General features: G+C 41.7%; 1 protein-coding gene across 2 annotated transcripts in view; it reads right to left on the reverse strand.

Annotated features, from left to right (window-relative positions):
- Positions 1–18,463, reverse strand: part of AGBL1 (AGBL carboxypeptidase 1) — a 935,290-nt gene that overhangs the window by 723,879 nt on the left and 192,948 nt on the right. For both annotated transcript variants that reach the window (XM_006072797.4, XM_045163819.1), the window contains one exon: positions 8,358–8,502. In XM_006072797.4, coding sequence (XP_006072859.4) covers positions 8,358–8,502 — 145 coding nt within the window. The remainder of the gene's footprint in view (positions 1–8,357; positions 8,503–18,463) is intronic.

Genomic DNA, 18,463 nt, shown 5'->3' on the forward strand with positions numbered 1-18,463 from the left:
CATTTCAGCACCTTCCTAAAGAGTCAGTATCACCCTGGATTTAGTGATAGTCTGCGATCATAAGCAAATTATTTTAATCACTTTCACACATATCTGGGTGAAAGTTGTCCCAGTATTATTATTGAAATCTCAACTGAGTTGAACTCTGCCTCACAACTACCATCAAGATTCCAGGCCCCCAAACTTGGAAATCTATACCTTTTCCTGAAGCATTTTCCAAAATGTAATCAGCGGTATTTTACTAAATGCTGGAGTGTGGAGAGGGGGAGATCCAAAGTACCTGGGGCACAGTGAGTTATACTAAATGAAGACATTTTTCACAACTGCAGAACTGTTCAGACTCTTGTGCAAATACGCATGATATGCAAATACACATTACATGCAAATACGCATTACAAACTCTTAGAAGAAAAACTAGCCAATAGGGCTTCAAGAATTTGTGCGACCCTTGAACCCTTTTCCTCTAAAGATCTTGGGACCCTGGAGAGTTGTAGCATGGGTTTTGGGAAACACTGTCTGCTGAATTGTTTCTATGAGGGTTTTTGCCTTGTTTTGTCTGTTGCCTTGTTCTTGCCATCAAAACTATTTGTTTCACATTTATTATGGCTACAAGGATTCTCGACATATGAGGGTGATGGGGGAGAAATAGAGACCCTTCTCCAGAAAAGTACTGGCCATGATTTCTACGATATCACAAAGTTATTAGGCTGGCCAAAAACTTCTTTCAGGTTTTCCATAAGGTCTTACAGAATGATCTGAACGAACCTTTTGGCCAACTCAATACCAATAGGCCATAGCTCTTCTTGCCAAATCTTGGGGTTGTTGTTGTCAGTCACTCAGTCGTGTCTGACTCTTTGTGAACCCATGGACTGCAGCGCTCCAGGTTTCCTTGCCCTTCACTATCTTCTGGAGTTTCCTCAAACTCACATCCATTGAATCAATGATGTCATCCAATCATCTCATCCTCTGTTGCCCTCTTCTCCTTCTGCCCTCAAACTTGGGGAAACAAAATCTAGATTTTATAAATTAGATCCTGAAAGGTTTGGAAGCAGGTTTGCCTACAGAAGTCATCAAACACAATTAGATACAGGAGAAAAAAGGATAAAAAAAAGGAAAGTATCTTGTGCTCATGTACACTATCCTTTAAAACACTGTCACCTTAATGAAGGAAGCAAAATTTAAAAGTTTTCTTCTTCTATGAGTTCTTTGGTAATTTTTTCACTATAACATTTTTCATGATCACTAATATTACAACTCCACAAATGCCAAACAACTTTTAGCTTAAGCCCATTTTATGTAATTGTGTCCCTCAATGAACCCCTTGTCCCTTTGACCATTCCACCTGCCATGGAACATGTAACACCTCTGTGCTCAGTGCATTATTCAAGCTCTGGTCACACAGAAGTCTTCCAGAAGTAAACCAATTATAAACTGCTGTTGGTTTTCCTTTCTCAAAAAATGGCTTTGTATCATTCTCCTGGAAATGAGTCTTAGGTAAATGTTCCCATCTCAGGTCCAGCGAGGCCATGCCTAATTAACTATTGTTGGCACGACTGATGAGAGAAGCAGGGCTTCTGAATGCATGTGCCAACAAACAACTGTAATAGCAGCCCCATGGAAGCCGCAGGAGTGGGCTTCTTTGTGAAAATGGGAAAGGGTTCAAGGCAATTACGGAAACCTCCAGAGACGTTGTCTTCTTAAAAGAAAATCCTCCCTACCCAGGAAAGACATCAGGCTGATAACTCAGTCTGCAGCCTCATGGTTGCCCCTCGGCAGTCATCTTCTGCCCACTTTGTTTTACCAGCTACTCCCTTAAAACTTCCATAAAAGACTTCACTCAACCTCAGCAGGCTACCCTGCTGATGGCTACTAATGAAGTAAGAACCACTCACACTCAAAAATCATTCACATCTCATTGTTAGCCCCTAGACAGCTGTACCTCCTATCCCCCTAATTCAGAATAAAGTTCACCCCTAAAAAGATGGCCTATTTTACTTTTGTACTGACTAGCTCTCAATTGTCACTTAGATACATTCGTCAAAGAATCGAATCCTTCTCATCACAAGAGAAGAACCAAAGACACCTTTAAGTTAAATAAAAAACAACAGAATATGCTGTAACTAGGTTCTAATGAGCTTTCTCAAACTGCCCCAGTCTGCCAACACCACTTTCCCTAAGTGAAACAGATCCACTTTGAGACTGATGGACGTGATTCGTCTCTAGATGTGTATTCACAGATTTGCTGATTATAAAGAAAAGGTGATTTTAATATCCTTTTTCTGTTAAAAATAGATAAAGTTATATCACTGGTGATTTGGATAAGAATTGCTGCTGTGCTGCACTCAGTTGTGTTCAACTGTTTGGAAACCCCATGGACTGTAGCCCACTAGGCTCCTCTGTCCATGGAATTTTCCAGGCAAGAATACTGGAGTGGGTTGCCATATCCTACTCCAGATTGGATAAGAGAGTAAATAAAAAATAATTATAATCCACTACCCTAAGAAAACTATCAGTAGATTCTGTATGTATTTCTTTTTGGTCTTTTAATGGGATTTTGTTATAACATAATTTTAATTTTGTTATATATTGTGTATATATACACAATCAGTTCAACAGAGAAAATGATCACCCATCATCATTTAAAAAAAGAGAATAAATGCTCTAAGGTCACTATCTAATACTGTTTACTAGTTGTAGACACTTGGCTAACACTTGCCATGTATCAAGTCATGTAATCTTGATAACCCATAGAAGAACCACTTCAATGGTTCCAATTCACAGGTGAGAAAACTGAGGCTGAGAAAAACTAAGTAGCTTGCCTATGACTACACTGCAAAACACAGAGCTTAGACCCCAATCCTGGCCACTCTGACTCCAAAGCTTGCTCTTCCATTGTGCTCAAAACCCTGGAATTCAGGGGTCCCTGTGGTCAATGACTTCACCATCCATGCACACCTCAGCTCCTTCAGAACGGCCTCTTGTGTTCAACTCCTCAACATCAGGACCCTTTACTGATATCTGTCCTTTCTTTTGGCCCATACAAAGATAGGTGTCTGTTGATTGATTAAACGACAACACTGATTTATGACTTGCTCACTGCATCTTTGATCTACCACATGTAAGTCAATACTTCCCATTTGACATGTTTTAAATGTGAGCTCTTTCTAAGATGTTGTGAATATGGCATTCTAATTCTCAATACTTTCTTTCTCCCCTCCTCTCTCCCCGTCCCTTCCCTTTCACTTCCTACACTACCCTCCATTTTATCTCTAAAGATAAAGCTTCATCAGCTACTCCCTTAAAATTCCCATAAAAGACTTCATTTGACCTCAGCAGGTTACCCTGCTGATGGTTACTAGCACAGGGAGTATATATGCCTGGTGAAAAACCCTACTATACTCTTTAAAAGCCACAGGCTCTCCCAACACATCCATCCTATTTCTGATCACTTTTTTTTTTTCCTCTCTTGCCAACTCATATCGTTTTAAGTTCTCAGTGAGATTCCACTTTCTTACTCTCTAAAATGTCCATCAGAAACTCTCTTGGGATGCCAATACTCCTGGCTACCTACGGGCAATCCAGAACATGAACCAAATACTTTAACAAGTATTGCAAACAACACATTAACAATCATTGCAATTATTGAGAAAGCTTGAGATGGATGATTAAACAGGTCTTTTGTTGGCTTTGTAATGGCAATAATATTGTATTTCTTTCTTTTAGCATTATTTTAATACTATAATTGGGATGATTATCCAACAGAATTCCTGGCAAGCATCTGGAAGACATCAGTTTGCAAGAACCCAATAAATACTAATTCTCTCATTATAAGAGAATAATAAAATTTTTACAGTTCATGTTGAAAAACATTCAACATACATGTACCCTGCTTTAAAAATGTCTATAATTGTTAAACATAATCCATATTACAAGAGATTTACCAGTTGTGAATTCCATATAGAAATGTACTTTTCACCCATCAGCATAACCCTCAAGTAAAATACAGCTAATTCCACCCTTGGGGTGTCATCCACATTTAATTTATCACTGATCTGTTGGAAGAAAACTGTTTCTCCTTAGGATATGTCCAAAAGTAAAAATGACTAGTGTGCATTACAGAATGAACTCATTCTGTCCATGATGGGAGAAAGAGCTTTCTAAAAGAAGTCACAGAGTCAATTACTCTCTTAAACCTGAAGAGGACAAAGCCCATGCATTATTGGAAATGTAAAACCTAAAATCGAGTATACACGTTTTTCACCTCAAGTAACAAATTGTCTTTCTTACTCTGTTCTACTCATTTAAAAGAAATGAAAAGCTATCCCTTTTCCTGTCTCTTTTTCTCATTAACTCTCCTCAAACTTCCCTAATGCAAAGAGATTCAGTCAATAGGCTAAGTAACAAGCCAATAAGCATCAATGAATAAGATCTGTCTCTTTTTCTCACAGAGATCAGTTGATGGAAGATGAGACCATCTTCCAAGATCTTCTTTTCTTGAGTTTTTGTCCCCCATCAATATGAAATTATCCCCAATTTGACCTCAATGGCTCCTAAACTATTTTTTTTTAATTTTATTTTATTTTTAAACTTTACATAACTGTATTAGTTTTGCCAAATATCAAAATGAATCCACCACAGGTATACATGTGTTCCCTAAACTATTAATAATTGTTGACTGTAAACTTGTGCTTCGGTATGACAAAAGTATTAAGTGTTTCCAGAGACAAAAGCTATGACATACAGCAGCTACTACAATGGCAGCCCACTTTTATAGGTGCATGTAGTCGTCAAGTTGTGTGATTGTACAATATCCGATGGTTGAGTTCAAGTCACCAACCCACAATTTTTGTCTGTAACGCTATGGATGTGGTTCAGCTGAGAACAGTGTTACTTCCCAAACATGATCCCATTCTTATTCCAAGAAGTTTTAATGGGTCTTTGCTAAGTGCATACAAGCTGATTCAGATCTAAAATTCAAATTAAAAAGCCAGATGCAGCCAAGGTCAGCTGAAGGACTCTCAGAGTCTCCATCAGATAGAAATAGACCTCAAAGGCCACTACTCAGTTCTCTGGCCACTAGCTAAATGTGGGACTTCTAGGCCCTGGTTTTTGCATTTATGAATGATAGATGTGAGCTACACAATTTCCCAAATGCTTTTGAATTCTAAAGTTTTATACTAGCTGCCACTGAGCTTCTCCACAGGGTCAAAGATAATCTTTTTTTTCCCCTTAATTGGACTATAATTGCTTTACTATTTTGTGTTACTTTTTGTTGTACAACAACGCGAACCAATCAGCTCTCTCTGTCTCTCTCTCTGTCTCTCTCTCTATACACACACACACACACACACACACACACACACACACACACACATATGCTGCTGCTGCCGCTGCTAAGTCACTTCAGTTGTGTCCGACTCTGTGTGACCCCATAGACGGTAGCCCACTAAGCTCCCCTGTCTCTGGGATTCTCCAGGCAAGAATACTGGAGTGGGTTTCCATTTCTTCTCCAATGCATGAAAGTGAAAAGTCAAAGTGAAGTCACTCAGTCGTGTCCGACTCTTAGCGACCCCATGGACTACAGCCTACCAGGCTTCTCTGTCCATGGGATTTTTCAGGCAAGAGTACAGGAGTGGGGTGCCATTGCCTTCTCTGATGCACATAAGAGGAGACTAAAAAGTTGGCTTAAAGCTCAACATTCAGAAAACTAACATCATGGCATCCAGTCCCATCACTTCATGGCAAATAGATGGGGAAGCAGTGGAAACAGTGGCTGACTTTATTTTTCTGGGCTCTAAAATCACTGCAAGTGGTGACTGCAGCCATGAAATTAAAAGATGCTTACTTTGCCAACAAAGGTCCATCTAGTCAAGGCTATGGTTTTTCCAGTAGTCATGTATGGATGTGAGAGTTGGACTATAAATATAGCTGAGCACCAAAGAATTGATGCTTTTGAACTGTGGTGTTGGAGAAGACTCTTGAGAGTCCCTTGGACTGCAAGGAGATCCAACCAGTCCATCCTAAAGGAGATCAGTCCTGAGTGTTCATTGGAAGGACTGATGTTGAAGCTGAAACTCCAATACTTTGGCCACCTTATGCAAAGAGCTGACTCATTTGAAAAGATCCTGATGCTGGGAGGGATTGAAGGTGGGAAAAGAAGGGGATGACAGAGGATGAAATGGTTGGATGGCATCACCGACTCAATGGACATGAGTTTGGGTAAACTCCAGGAGTTGGTGATGGACAGGGAGGCCTGGCATGCTGCAGTCCATGGGGTCACAAAGAGTCGGACACAGCTGAGTGACTGAACTGAACTGAACACACATATATACACACACACACACATATATCGCCTCCCTCCTGAGCCTCCCTCCCACTCCTCCATCCCACCCCTCTAGGTCATCACAGAGCACCTAGCCGAGCTCCCTGTGCTGTTCAGCAGCTTCTTGTGAGCTACCTATTTTACACGTGGTGGTGTATATATATCAATACCACTCTCTCAAACCATCCCACCAGCTCCTTCACCCTGAGTTCACAGGTCCATTCTCTAAGTCCGTAGGACAAAGATATTCTAACAAGTGAAAAGAACAATGACTTGGACCCATGGACCATTACTCTGACAGAAAATTACTCAGACCATTACTCTGTCTTTAAAAAGGAACCCCCTCCACCAATAGACTTTTCAACATGCAGGGTTTCATAGATGAGACAGTAAGAACAGCTGTTGGAGGAGATCATGGATCTTGCCTGCTCTGAGGCCCTCAAGGCAACAAGCATGTTTTAAAACAAACATGCCTTGTTACAGCCAAGCTGGTGATGCACATTTCTTGGATTAAATTCTTGAGATCTCTAAGTGTGGTCCACAAATAATACTAGTTGTGTATCTTTTACAATCTGGGAAACAGTAAAAACAAATCTCTCTTTAGGTAAGCCAGCATATGGAGAGAAGGGCAGATGTACTTTTATGAAGCAGTTAGCTGAGTGGTTTAAGGTATGCCTTCTCAATGGAGAAAAAACAATGCATTTACACTTGAATATTTCTTTGGAGGGAAAAGGTGTTCTCAGTTATCATCTTTTCCAAATCCTTATCACAGGCTTGCAATGAAAATGCTTATCCTTCAGGCTAAGTGATATATATTTGCATATACACATATTATTATAAATATGCTAATAACGTTTTGCATTAACACAGAGGATGGAAATACTTTATTAGATACTTTAGCTCATGACTCCACAGGATATCCATGAAATAGCTCGGGGAGAGGGATGATTTGCCAACTTTTTCAAATGGCAATAAATGGCCTGATAAGATATCTGAATGATGACTTCAAGTTTGGACTGGTTGACAGTACACTCCTATTGTAAAAAGATCATGACCCTTATGTGCAATGATTCAATGTTTTATTCTTCTACCCTTCTTTTCCACCCTGGATCCTTCTAGTCCATGGCCGAGGAAACCACTGGAAATGGGAAAGTGGCTGCAAGGTGATCTCAGGGCATTTTTCCAAGCTTCACCCCCTCAATCTCTGCTTCACATCTCTAAATGCATCCATGTCCTTTAAACTGGCATCTCAGCTGACCTGCATGGTGTTACCCCATTTCAGCTTAATAATCTCACTCCAATCTCATTCTTCTTGTTTAACTTGAGGGCTTTTTATTATTTTTTTAGGGTAAACTAATAGATATTTATTAGATCATGATTCCGACCTTCCTGTATTTACTTAGTGTACCTGCATTTCTAAAATAAAAGGAAATAACCTTTCAGAATTGCTATGGAATTTTAGTTAATTTTATTTAGACTGGGAGTACTTTTTAAAGTTATATTTGTGAACTTTTTACTTCTGGTAAGCATGAAACAAAAGTAGAATATCAGTTTTGCTGCCTCAGAATATGACAAGATGAAAAAAAATCACAGGAGGATATACAACACCCATGATCAAATTTGTTTAGCTGAGAAAATTTTCAAACTTTTTCTCTGCTTTGGTTTTGGCCTTGGTAAAATATGAATTTTAATCTTCAGCCATTTGTCCTCCTGCAACAATGTATATTGAGGGCTATTTAAAGATAAAGCTCCTAAAAAGTGCCCCCTGCCCCTCGCATCCACACTCACCCTGCAGATGAGGAGCACAGTACGCCACTGGGGCCATTAGAATGCCGCTGGCCATGACCTCAGCCCTGCGCTCTGTCCAAGGAAGGAAACGGGACAGACAGAAAGCCCCCGAGTCAGAAACAACAAACCCTGGCTCCCTCGGACGCCTGAAGCTCCCCAGCAGGATGTCAGGGTTTCCTGAAGATTTCCAGAAAGCCTCAGAGAGCCCTTTCAGTCCAACCCGGGTAGGGCTGGCAGAGGAACTTACCAAGAGGGCACTGTAGGTGTAGGGATAGTGGTAAGCCAGATAGCAGGCATCTTCGGCGTGCGGGAAGGTGATGGCAAAGGTCAGCGTGTAATAGCACTTCCCAGAAGCTGCCCCCGTCACGGCTGTTCTCTGGCGATAATGATTTCTAGAAGAGAAGGGAGAGAGAGGCGAATGAGTGAAAGGTGGGAGGAATTGTCATTTAGATGCCATAGACCCAAAATCACTGAAGCCATGAAATTAAAAGACACTCGCTTCTTGGAAGAAAAGCTATGACAAACCTAGACAGTATATCAAAAAGCAGAGACCTAACTTTGCTGACAAAGGTCCGTCTAATCACAGCTATGGTTTTTCCAGTAGTCATGTACAGATGTGAGAGTGGGACCATAATGAAGGCTGAGTGCTGAAGAAATGATGCTTTCAAATTGTGGTGCTAGAGAAGACTCTTGAGAGTCCCTTGGACAGTAAGGAGATCAAACCAGTCAATCGTATTCCCAATTTCCCAAAGGAAATCAACCCTGAATATCCATCGGAAGGATTGACGCTAAAGCTAAAGCTCCAATCCTTTGACCACCTGATGCAAAAAGCCAACTCATTAGAAAAGACGCTGATGCTGGGAAAGATTGAAGGCAAAAGAAGGGGATGGAAGAGGATGAGATGGTTTAGATAGCATCACTGACTCAATGGACATGAGTCTGAGCAAACTCAGGGAGATAGTGAAACACAGGAAAGCCTGATGTGCTGCTGTTCATGGGTTCACAAAGAGTCGGACATAACTTAGTGACTGAACAACAACAAAGATCAAAAAGCTAGTGAGTGCCTTGGACCCAGATCTGCCTTCAAAGCCTCTGTTCTTTCCACAGCAATACTTTCTTCCCAAAGGCATACATTTGTTACCCCGACATGGTTCAACTTCTTACAGCTTGAGAATGTGTGCTTTCCTTTGTCAAAGATGAAGACCCAATTTTCATACTTCAGAGAACAGTATCAAAGTAAATTGCCCCCAGAAGTACACTCCCAGCAATATTTTCCCCACACGCTGCCAGTTACATTCCCCTTTTGCCTCTTGATGCTGAGACAGCCTGGCAGGCTTTCCTGAGAAATGCTATCATCAAGGCTGCATTATAATGCAAAATACACCCGGACACAGAAAGATGTAATTCCACCTTTGAACATTAACAACATTGGCTTTCTTGTCCATTGTGTTTTGGGGTTTCACTGGGGGGAAGGGTGGAGAGAGGGAAGAAATAGATAATTATTCTGTGTGTTCTTGCAAGTATAAAAAATACAGACTATTCTCTTCTGCCTTTTTTACCACTTTCATGACACCTCCCGCCAAAAGAATCAAGCAATTGAGAAAGGAAGAAATAGAAAATCTACTCTCTTGTTTCTAGTGGTTTGGTGGTTTTTCAACACAAGAAGTCCTCTACAGACAGATGAGTTCTGTTCTGAGAGTGTGTTCGTAAGTCCAACTTGTTGTTAAGTCCAACAAAGCTGGTCTAGGTATCCAACTAACACAATCGGTTATATAGGACTGTACTGTAAAAGGTCTATAATTCTTTTCACACAAATAATACATTAAAAACACACCAAAATAAAGAAAACATTTTTCATCTTATAATACAAGACTTATAAAAGTTCAGTACAGTAGTACAGTACAACAGCTGGCACTCAGGGGCTGGCATCGAGTGAACAGGCAAGAAGAGCTACTGATGGAGGAGGGAGAAGAGGTGGGAGATGGTAGAGCTGAAGGGTCGTCAGCAACAGGAGACGGAGGGTAAGCTGATGTCACTCACGCCTGATATGCCAACACTCACACGGATGGCACAGGTTCTGGTTCCTGGCTGGATTCAATTCTACCTCCCTCTTGAAAAAGCGATTCAGTGATACACGTTCACATCTTTGAGAGTTCAAAACTTGAGGGTTCATATATAGGAGACTTACTGGATTCATACAACTAAGAATGGGAGAAAGAGAAATTCACAGTTCCATGAACTATGACCTATATTTCTCCTGCCTCAGCTTCTGCCAACATGGCACTCTGGGTCCCTGATCATTCTAGTGAAAGAAAGAAATTCCCAATGATGTAAGTGTCAAATGATGATCCCGCCCAGCTTCTCAGCTTCCTATTAATAGGAGCCATAGCCTTTGTGACTACAGGATTAGAAACTTCAAAAAGGCATCTTCATCCATGGCGTTCTCTGGTCCTTGATACCTAATTGGGTCTACTCTCTCCAGATTTCCCTAAAGCTCTATAGTTTCTGCAGAGCTAAGGTTCTGATTATTAGCAAGTATGTAAAGAAGCAGATGGTAACTCAGAAAGCATGCAAACCACATACGCTCTACCTTTCATCCTCTCTGACTCCACTCGTAAAGGCTCTCCTGCAAACACTCATTCAGTTTACACTAGCAATTATACCTCTCTTCGAAGTGAAATGAGCCAGTCATCATTTTGGTCAAATGGTCAACATTTTGACAACTAATCAAAACGTGGAAGAGAGTTTTACATGCATGAGTGTGAAAGCACACACACACCGCACGCACATACTCATGAAGGTAAAGGCATCTCCAAAAGAGGGGCCTAGCTACTTGCCATTCAAAAGCCATTAAAGAGGCCAAGCTGGTGGAAAGGAAAGTTTGCTTTCTTTAGATGCTTAGAAGCCAACAGCTGGGGGGAGGGTGGACTCCTGTCCAAAGGCCAATGCCCCCTCACTTCTGACAATCAAGGGGCGAGGGCTTTTATAGACAAAGGAAGGGGGCTTCCTGCAGATACAACACACACACAACACAACCGACGGTCATCTTGAAAGTGGTCATCAGTGGTCTGACCGGCATCATCTTGATTGTTTTAGGTACAGTTGATCCTCAGTTCTGGGATCAGTTTGTTTCCATGCCTTTGAGGCCAGTTCTTGGAATTGTGGCAGCTTATGTCATGACCACAGTCTGGTCATCATGTAGCTAACTTATTTCACCTGGTGGGAGTTTCAGTCTCTATAAGACAACTCACAGGATATGGCTCAGAATATTATCTACAGCCCTTGAGCAGGAACTAAGTGTCACTGACTTTGCTCAAGGACTACCTTATCATTATTATTTGGCCTCCTTTGTCTGTTTTCCTTAGTTTCTACACGATCTTGCTTCTCTAATTAAATTTGTTCTTCGGCTAAAGTTTTTCTACAGACAAAATGCAGGCTGAGAACATGGGGTACAAGGACCACAGGGTCCTGCTCTCTTTCAAAGGCAGGTAAAAACACACAACTAGTGCATTGGGCTTCCCTCGTAGCTCAGTCAGTAAATCATCTGTCTGCAATGCAAGAAACCCGGGTTTGATTCCTGGATCGGGAAGATCCCCTGGAAAAGGAAATGGCAAGTTACTCTGGTATTCTTGCCTGGAGAATCCTATGGACAAAGGAGCCTGGCGGGCTCCTTTGGGGTCATAAGAGTCGGACACGACTTAGCGACTAAAACCAAACCAGTGCCTTGTCATCCCCAAGTTTTTCACCTACACAGAGTAGAACCAGAGCCCGCATCTTTACTCAAGATTAATAAGATGCCCCCAGGGTGACTGGGGGTGGTCTCATCTCACATGAGTCTTGTTTCTTTTTAGGTTTCCTACTGTATAATTAGGGCTAACCAGGTGACTCAGTGGCAAAGAAACTGCCTGCTGATGCAGGAGATGTAAGTTCGATCCCTGGGTCAAAAAGATGCCCTGGAGGAGGGCATGGCAACCCACTCCAGTATCCTTGCCTGGAGAATCCCATGGACAGAGGAGCCTGGTGGGCTACACAGTCCATAGAGTCACAAAGAGTCGGACACGACTGAAGGGACTAAGCATGCATTCAGGCATACAACAAGCACAGTAAACAGGACTCAACCCCAAATGGGACTGAATGGGATTGTGGGCTAACTCCAAAACCAAGGCGGTTTTTTTTTTTTTTTTCATTCTATCATCTGTCTCATAAGAATGGATAAAAGGACAAGTAGTCTTTTGGTTTAATACAGCAAGAATTTGAAGTTTTGGTTTTCATAAATCAGGGCTACCTATAAACTTAAAGTCTAAAATAACTGAATGATAAATAATTCAGAGGAGATCTAGTGAATGTTATTTATTCACTATCATTCTTTATGTCATCAGTATTTGATGCCACTAAGATGCTTCTATTAATTATTAATCATTGCTAACATTCACGGAACATCTAGTATGCACCAGACACTGTTTTATGAGTTCCATGGACTTTATCTTATTTCGTTTCATCTTCAGCACAGATCTAGCAAGTGGATACCATTAACATCCCCCCTTATTGATGAGGAATCTGAAGTTGAGAGAGGCTGGAATAATTTGCCCCAAGATCACATCATTAATGGGTGGTAGAACTTTGACTCCAAGAACTTTCTCTCCTTGATCTGTTCTTCTAGTGGGAAAAGAAGCCTGGGGAAACTCAAGTGTGCTCTCAAATTAGACCTTAGATGCATTGTACATGCATGTTAAGTTGCTTCAGTTCAGTTCAGTCGCTCAGTCGTGTCCAACTCTTTGCAACCCCATGAATCGCAGCACGCCAGGCCTCCCTGCCCACCACCAACTCCCGGAGTTTACTCAAACTCATGATCACCGAGTCGGTGATGCCATCCAGGCATCTCATAATCTGTCGTCCCCTTCTCCTCCTGCCCCCAATCCCTCCCAGCATCAGAGCCTTTTCCAATGAGTCAACTCTTCACATGAAGTGGCCAAAGTATTGGAGTTTCAGCTTCAGCATCAGTCCTTCCAATGAACACCCAGGACTGATCTCCTTTAGGATGGACTGGTTGGATCTCCTTGCAGTCCAAGGGACTCCCAAGAGTTTTCTCCAACACCACAGTTCAAAAGCATCAATTCTTCGGTGCTCAGCCTTCTTCACAGTCCAACTCTCACATCCATACATGACCACTGGAAAAACCATAGCCTTGACTACATGGACCTTTGTTGGCAAAGTAATGTCTCTGCTTTTCAATATGCTGTCTAGGTTGGTCATAACTTTCCTTCCAAGGAGTAAGTGTCTTTTAATTTCATGGCTGCAATCACCATCTGCAGTCATGTCCAACTCTGTGCGACCCTATGGACTGTAGCCCCCCAGGCTCCTCTGTCCAAGGGATTCTTCAGGCAAGAATATTGGAGTGAGTTGCCATGCTCTCCTCCAGGGGACCTTCCCGACCCAGGCATCACACCTGCATCTCTTATGTCTCCCGCACTGGCAGGCGAGTTCTTTACCACTAGTGCCATCTGGGAAAGTGAAAGTCACTCAGTCAGGTCTGACTGTTTGTGACTCCATGAACTATACAGTCCATGGAATTCCCCAGGCCAGAATACTGGACTGGGTTCCCTTTCCCTTCTCCAGGGGATCTTTCCAGCCCAGGAATCGAACCCAGGTCTCCGGCATTGCAGGAGGATTCTTTACCAGCTGAGCCACCAGGGAAGGCTAAGAATAAAGAAGGGGGTAGCCTATCCCTTCTCCAGTGGATCTTCCAGACCCAGGAATCAAACTGGAGTCTCCTGCATTGCAGGAGGTTTCTTTACCAACTGAGCTATCATCTGGGAAGCCCCCTGGATATGTCATCTTGGGTCAAGGATAATAAGGAGAGAACAGTCATTCCACAGTTAAAAGGCTCCCCTCTGCTTTTTCATTCTCTGAACCATTTATCTTTGGAAGGATCTGCACTTTTATAATCATAAAGCCTTCAATGAAGCAAGGAGCAAAATACACAAATGCATAGTTATGAACTCCATCTATTTCCGTTTGTACTTTAAAACAGGCCAGGAAGTCATATTTTTTATTTTATTTTTGGGAAGCCTCTTTTTTTTTTTTTCCTGTGTGTGTGTGTGTAAGAAGTAAATGCCAAGACAGAAAGGGAATTAGATAATCTCATAATGACGATGGCTCTGTTTAACATGGGTGTATCATTTCACTTAACAGGATCTAACAAAGAAGAGCTGACAAGTCACCGGGCTGCCCTGTGTCTGTGGCGTTTCTAATATTCTGGAGAGCACCAAATATCTCTCCTGAGATCCCCAGCTAGAGTGCGCAACGGCAGAGCTCTTGTATGACATTCATCTTCATGAGTGAGCTGTTCCGTCCCCTCTCACAAGCAGAGATAAATGTCAGAAGAGATCAGCCGTGGTGTATTACATGGCCACTCTGAGTGGGCAGCTCCTCTCCCTCTGCCCTTTGGCAAAAAAAAAAAAAAAAAAATACTTTAGACCAGAGCTGAGAGAGAATTCAAAAAGGTGTGCAGCTGTGTACGTTCGAGAAGAAGCAGACCTCGGGGAAGTAAATAAAGCAGAAACTAAAACTGCCCTGGCTTACTTTTATGAGAGCCATGGAAAAACAAGCCTGCCCATTTCTTTCTTCCCTCCGAGGGATCCCTTTTGGTTTTCTGGCTTTAGTGGTCTGTAAGGTGGGTGGGCGAGGGGGTGGGAAGGAGGTACTCCAGGGAAGGGGCAGAAAGATCAAACCAACTGAATGTGGGGAGAAGATGTGAGAATTCCCCTTTAAATGTATGGTGGTCTTAGCAGAAAGAAACAAAGTTGCCTAAGGTTTAACATAAGGGTTGACACTGCTGCGGTATGCTCTGCACATCAACCCACTGTGATGAATCATTGTGAAACAAGCTAGATGTGAGAGTTAGGAAAAACACTGGCTGAGACCACCCGCCCTGACTAGGCACCCCAGCAACTACTGGCATGAGTTATCCCCGGCAAGGATGCGCGACGGCAGAGCTCTTGTGTGACCTCCTAACAGGAGGTCCTGGTAAGGAATAATGGAACTAACAAGCCATCATCCACCAGAAGAATTCAGCAAAGGGCAAAAGGAGACACTGCATGTGCAGTCAACCTCCTAGCATCCTTCTCGCTGGACTCCATATTGGTTGAGCAATGCACACACTACCAGAAAGGAACCCAAGTCAGAATGATTGGCCAGAGACAACCCGGAAACTAATCCCATCACCGTAAAAACTGAGATGGCGAACTATCAGAGCAGTCCTCCTGGGTTCCCTCACCCTGCTCTCCACCTGGGCCCCACCTTATCAATAAACTCTCCTGATTTGTCAATGTCTCCTTGGACAATTCACTTCCCAGCGTTAGACAAGAACCCACTCTCGGGTCCTGGAAGGGGTCCCCCTGCCTGCAACAATAGTGTAACAGTGTTATCCATTCTTCTCTGTTGTTTTCCAGGGCTAGAATATGAAAAATATATTACATTGCATATCGATGGTTTTCATATGTCAGATAGTTAAGTATGGATTGCTACACAGGAGGCTTCCTGAGGGAGGGATGGGAATAGCTCACCATCTCTAATGGCAACCCACTCCAGTATTCTTGCCTGGAGAGTTCCACGGATGGAGGAGCCTGTTGGGCTCCATGACCTCCACGGGGTCGCAAAGAGTCGGACAGGACTGAGCAACTTCACTTTCACTTTCCAGCAACGTAACGTATTTAAATTTTCAGAAGACTTCTCAAGTGGATTTACAGATTATATTATCTAAATTAAACCCTACAATACAGACAATTCATTTTTTCTAAATTCAGCTTGGAATTCAGAGACTGATAATAATATTACATTTTAAGCACGAATGACAAAGAGAATGGAAGAACTGACATGATCTACCTCCTACCCTTAATACTAGCTCTTTCTCAAGAATTCTTATTTGCATAAAAATTCACTAATTAGATCTGGGGAGTTAACCACAATTTTTCAAAATTATCCACCAGACACCTTACAACTATATTTTTTATGGTCAACTTTAAGGGTACAGGATGCCCCGAGTTATCAATAGTATAAAAATATAATAATTTTACATTTAAAATTTAAAGATTTAAATTTTAAATTATTTTTCTCATCTTTTCCCCATGATTTAAAATTCTAAACTTTTTGCATGTTTTCTAAGGGTACATAATATACTAGTACAGCAAGATTTATATAACTGAATTTTAAAAATTGTGAACAAATTATAAAAGTCCATGGATTGGGGCTTCTCTGCTGGTCCATTGGTTAAGAATCCACCTGCCAATGCAGGGGACACAGGTTCAATCCCTAATCTGGGAGGATCCCACATGCCATTGAGCAACTAAGCCCGTGAGCCACAGCTGGTGAGCCTGCATGCCTAGGGACCGTGCTCTGCCACAAGAGAAGCCACTGCAAAGAGAAGCCTGCACACCGCAACTACCGAGTAGCCCCCAGTCACCTCTACTAGAGAAAGCCCGTGCTCAGCAGTGAAGACTCGCCACAGCCACAAATAAATAAATAAATCATTTTTAAAAATCCATGGATTAATATGTTATCAAAATACTTTGGAGATCACTTTTTAAGTGATAATGCTCCAACCCAAAAAGCAGTCAGCCCATTTCCTTAATTGATCATTATTTCTATCACTTTTTAAGGGAAATGAATATCCCATTCTTCTTGAGTGCTCTCTTTTTTCCTTTCACCTTCCCATAGATATACTCAGGTACCATGGCTCACGGTTCTTTCCACAACAAGCACCTAGCCGATCCTTTAGAACGTGGTACTAAATCTAAGAATGTAAACAGTCAAAGGACTTCTGAGCATCTGATGACACATCGGAGACAAAGATAAAGGAGGCAAAATTGTCCCAAATAAATATGTTAGACAGAATAAAAGCAGGGATGAAAAAAAAAATAATCTTCTAGAGCAGAGTGAAAAATTATCATATATTAATGCATATGGCTGCTCAGATGGTAAAGCATCTGCCTGCAATGCAGGAGACCCGGGTTCGATCCCTGGGTCAGGAAGATTCCCCTGGAGAAGGAAATGACAACCCACTCCAGAATTCTTGCCTAGAAAATCCTATGGTCGGAGGAGCCTGATAGGTTACAGTCCATGGGGTCACAAAGAGTCGGACACAACTAAGCGACTTCACTTTCACTTTTTCATGGAATGTAGAAAGATAGTACAGATGAGCCTGTTTGTGGGGCAGGAATTAGAGAACAGACATAGGAGAACAGACCTAGGGACACAGGAGGGAAAAGGGGGCGGTGAGACAAATAGCGAGATTAAGTCTGACATATATGCATTCCCATGTGTAAAACAGACAGCTAGTGGGAAGCTGCGGTAAACACAGGAAGCTCAGCTCAGTGCTCTGTGATGACCTACAGGGGTGGGGCGGGGAGGGTGGGAGGGGAGTGGGAGTCTCGAAAGGGAGGAGATATATACATACGTATAGCTGATTCACGTCATTGTACAGTAGAAACTAACACAACATTGAAAAGGAATTATACTCCAGTAAAAAAATTAAAAGTCAATGATTCACTCTAATAGAAAGAAGATGCAATTAATTGCAATAAAATACCATATATATTTTTTTTTTCCAAAACCAACATTATACTCTTTTATTTCAACATAGACTTACTTATATGCTGAATATGTAAGCTTTAATGGAGAGGTACTGTCTTTTTTTTTTTTCACTCTTTCTTTTTCTTTTTTTTGTTTTTATTTTTTTTTTAATTTAATTTTATTTTTTAACTTTAGAATATTGTATTGGTTTTGCCATATATCAACATGAATCCACCACAGGTATACACTTGTTTCCCATTCTGAACCCTCCTCCCTCCTCCCTCCTCCCTCCCCGTACCATCCCTCTGGGTCATCCCAGTGCACCAGCCCCAAACATCCAGTATCGTGCATCGAACCTGGACTGGCGACTTGTTTCATATATGATATTATACATGTTTCAATAAAATACCATATATTTTAAAAAAGATTGTGATAAGTAAAAGAGGGAAACAAATACATTTTCTAATCTAAGGCATTTTACCTTAGGGAAAATTACTCTGATTTGTGGTTGAATAGAGATACACATATCTATCCTGTTGTTAGATCACATTATTGGAAATATGTTAACACAATGTGGCCAATCATTGTAAAACAAGCTACGTGACTGTGTAGCAATCTTATCCATTCATCTGCTTGGATTCATGATTGGAAGATGAAAAATGAATTACATTACACATGCATGGTTTTCATGTTACCCCTCTGTTGCTCTTTAATCACATAACAATTGTCTTGTTAATGAATCTAAAAGCTATTAACATTAACACAGGCATTCTTTAGGCCAAG

The sequence above is a fragment of the Bubalus bubalis genome, chromosome 20 (assembly GCF_019923935.1).
Source record: "Bubalus bubalis isolate 160015118507 breed Murrah chromosome 20, NDDB_SH_1, whole genome shotgun sequence".
Lineage (NCBI taxonomy): Eukaryota > Metazoa > Chordata > Mammalia > Artiodactyla > Bovidae > Bubalus > Bubalus bubalis.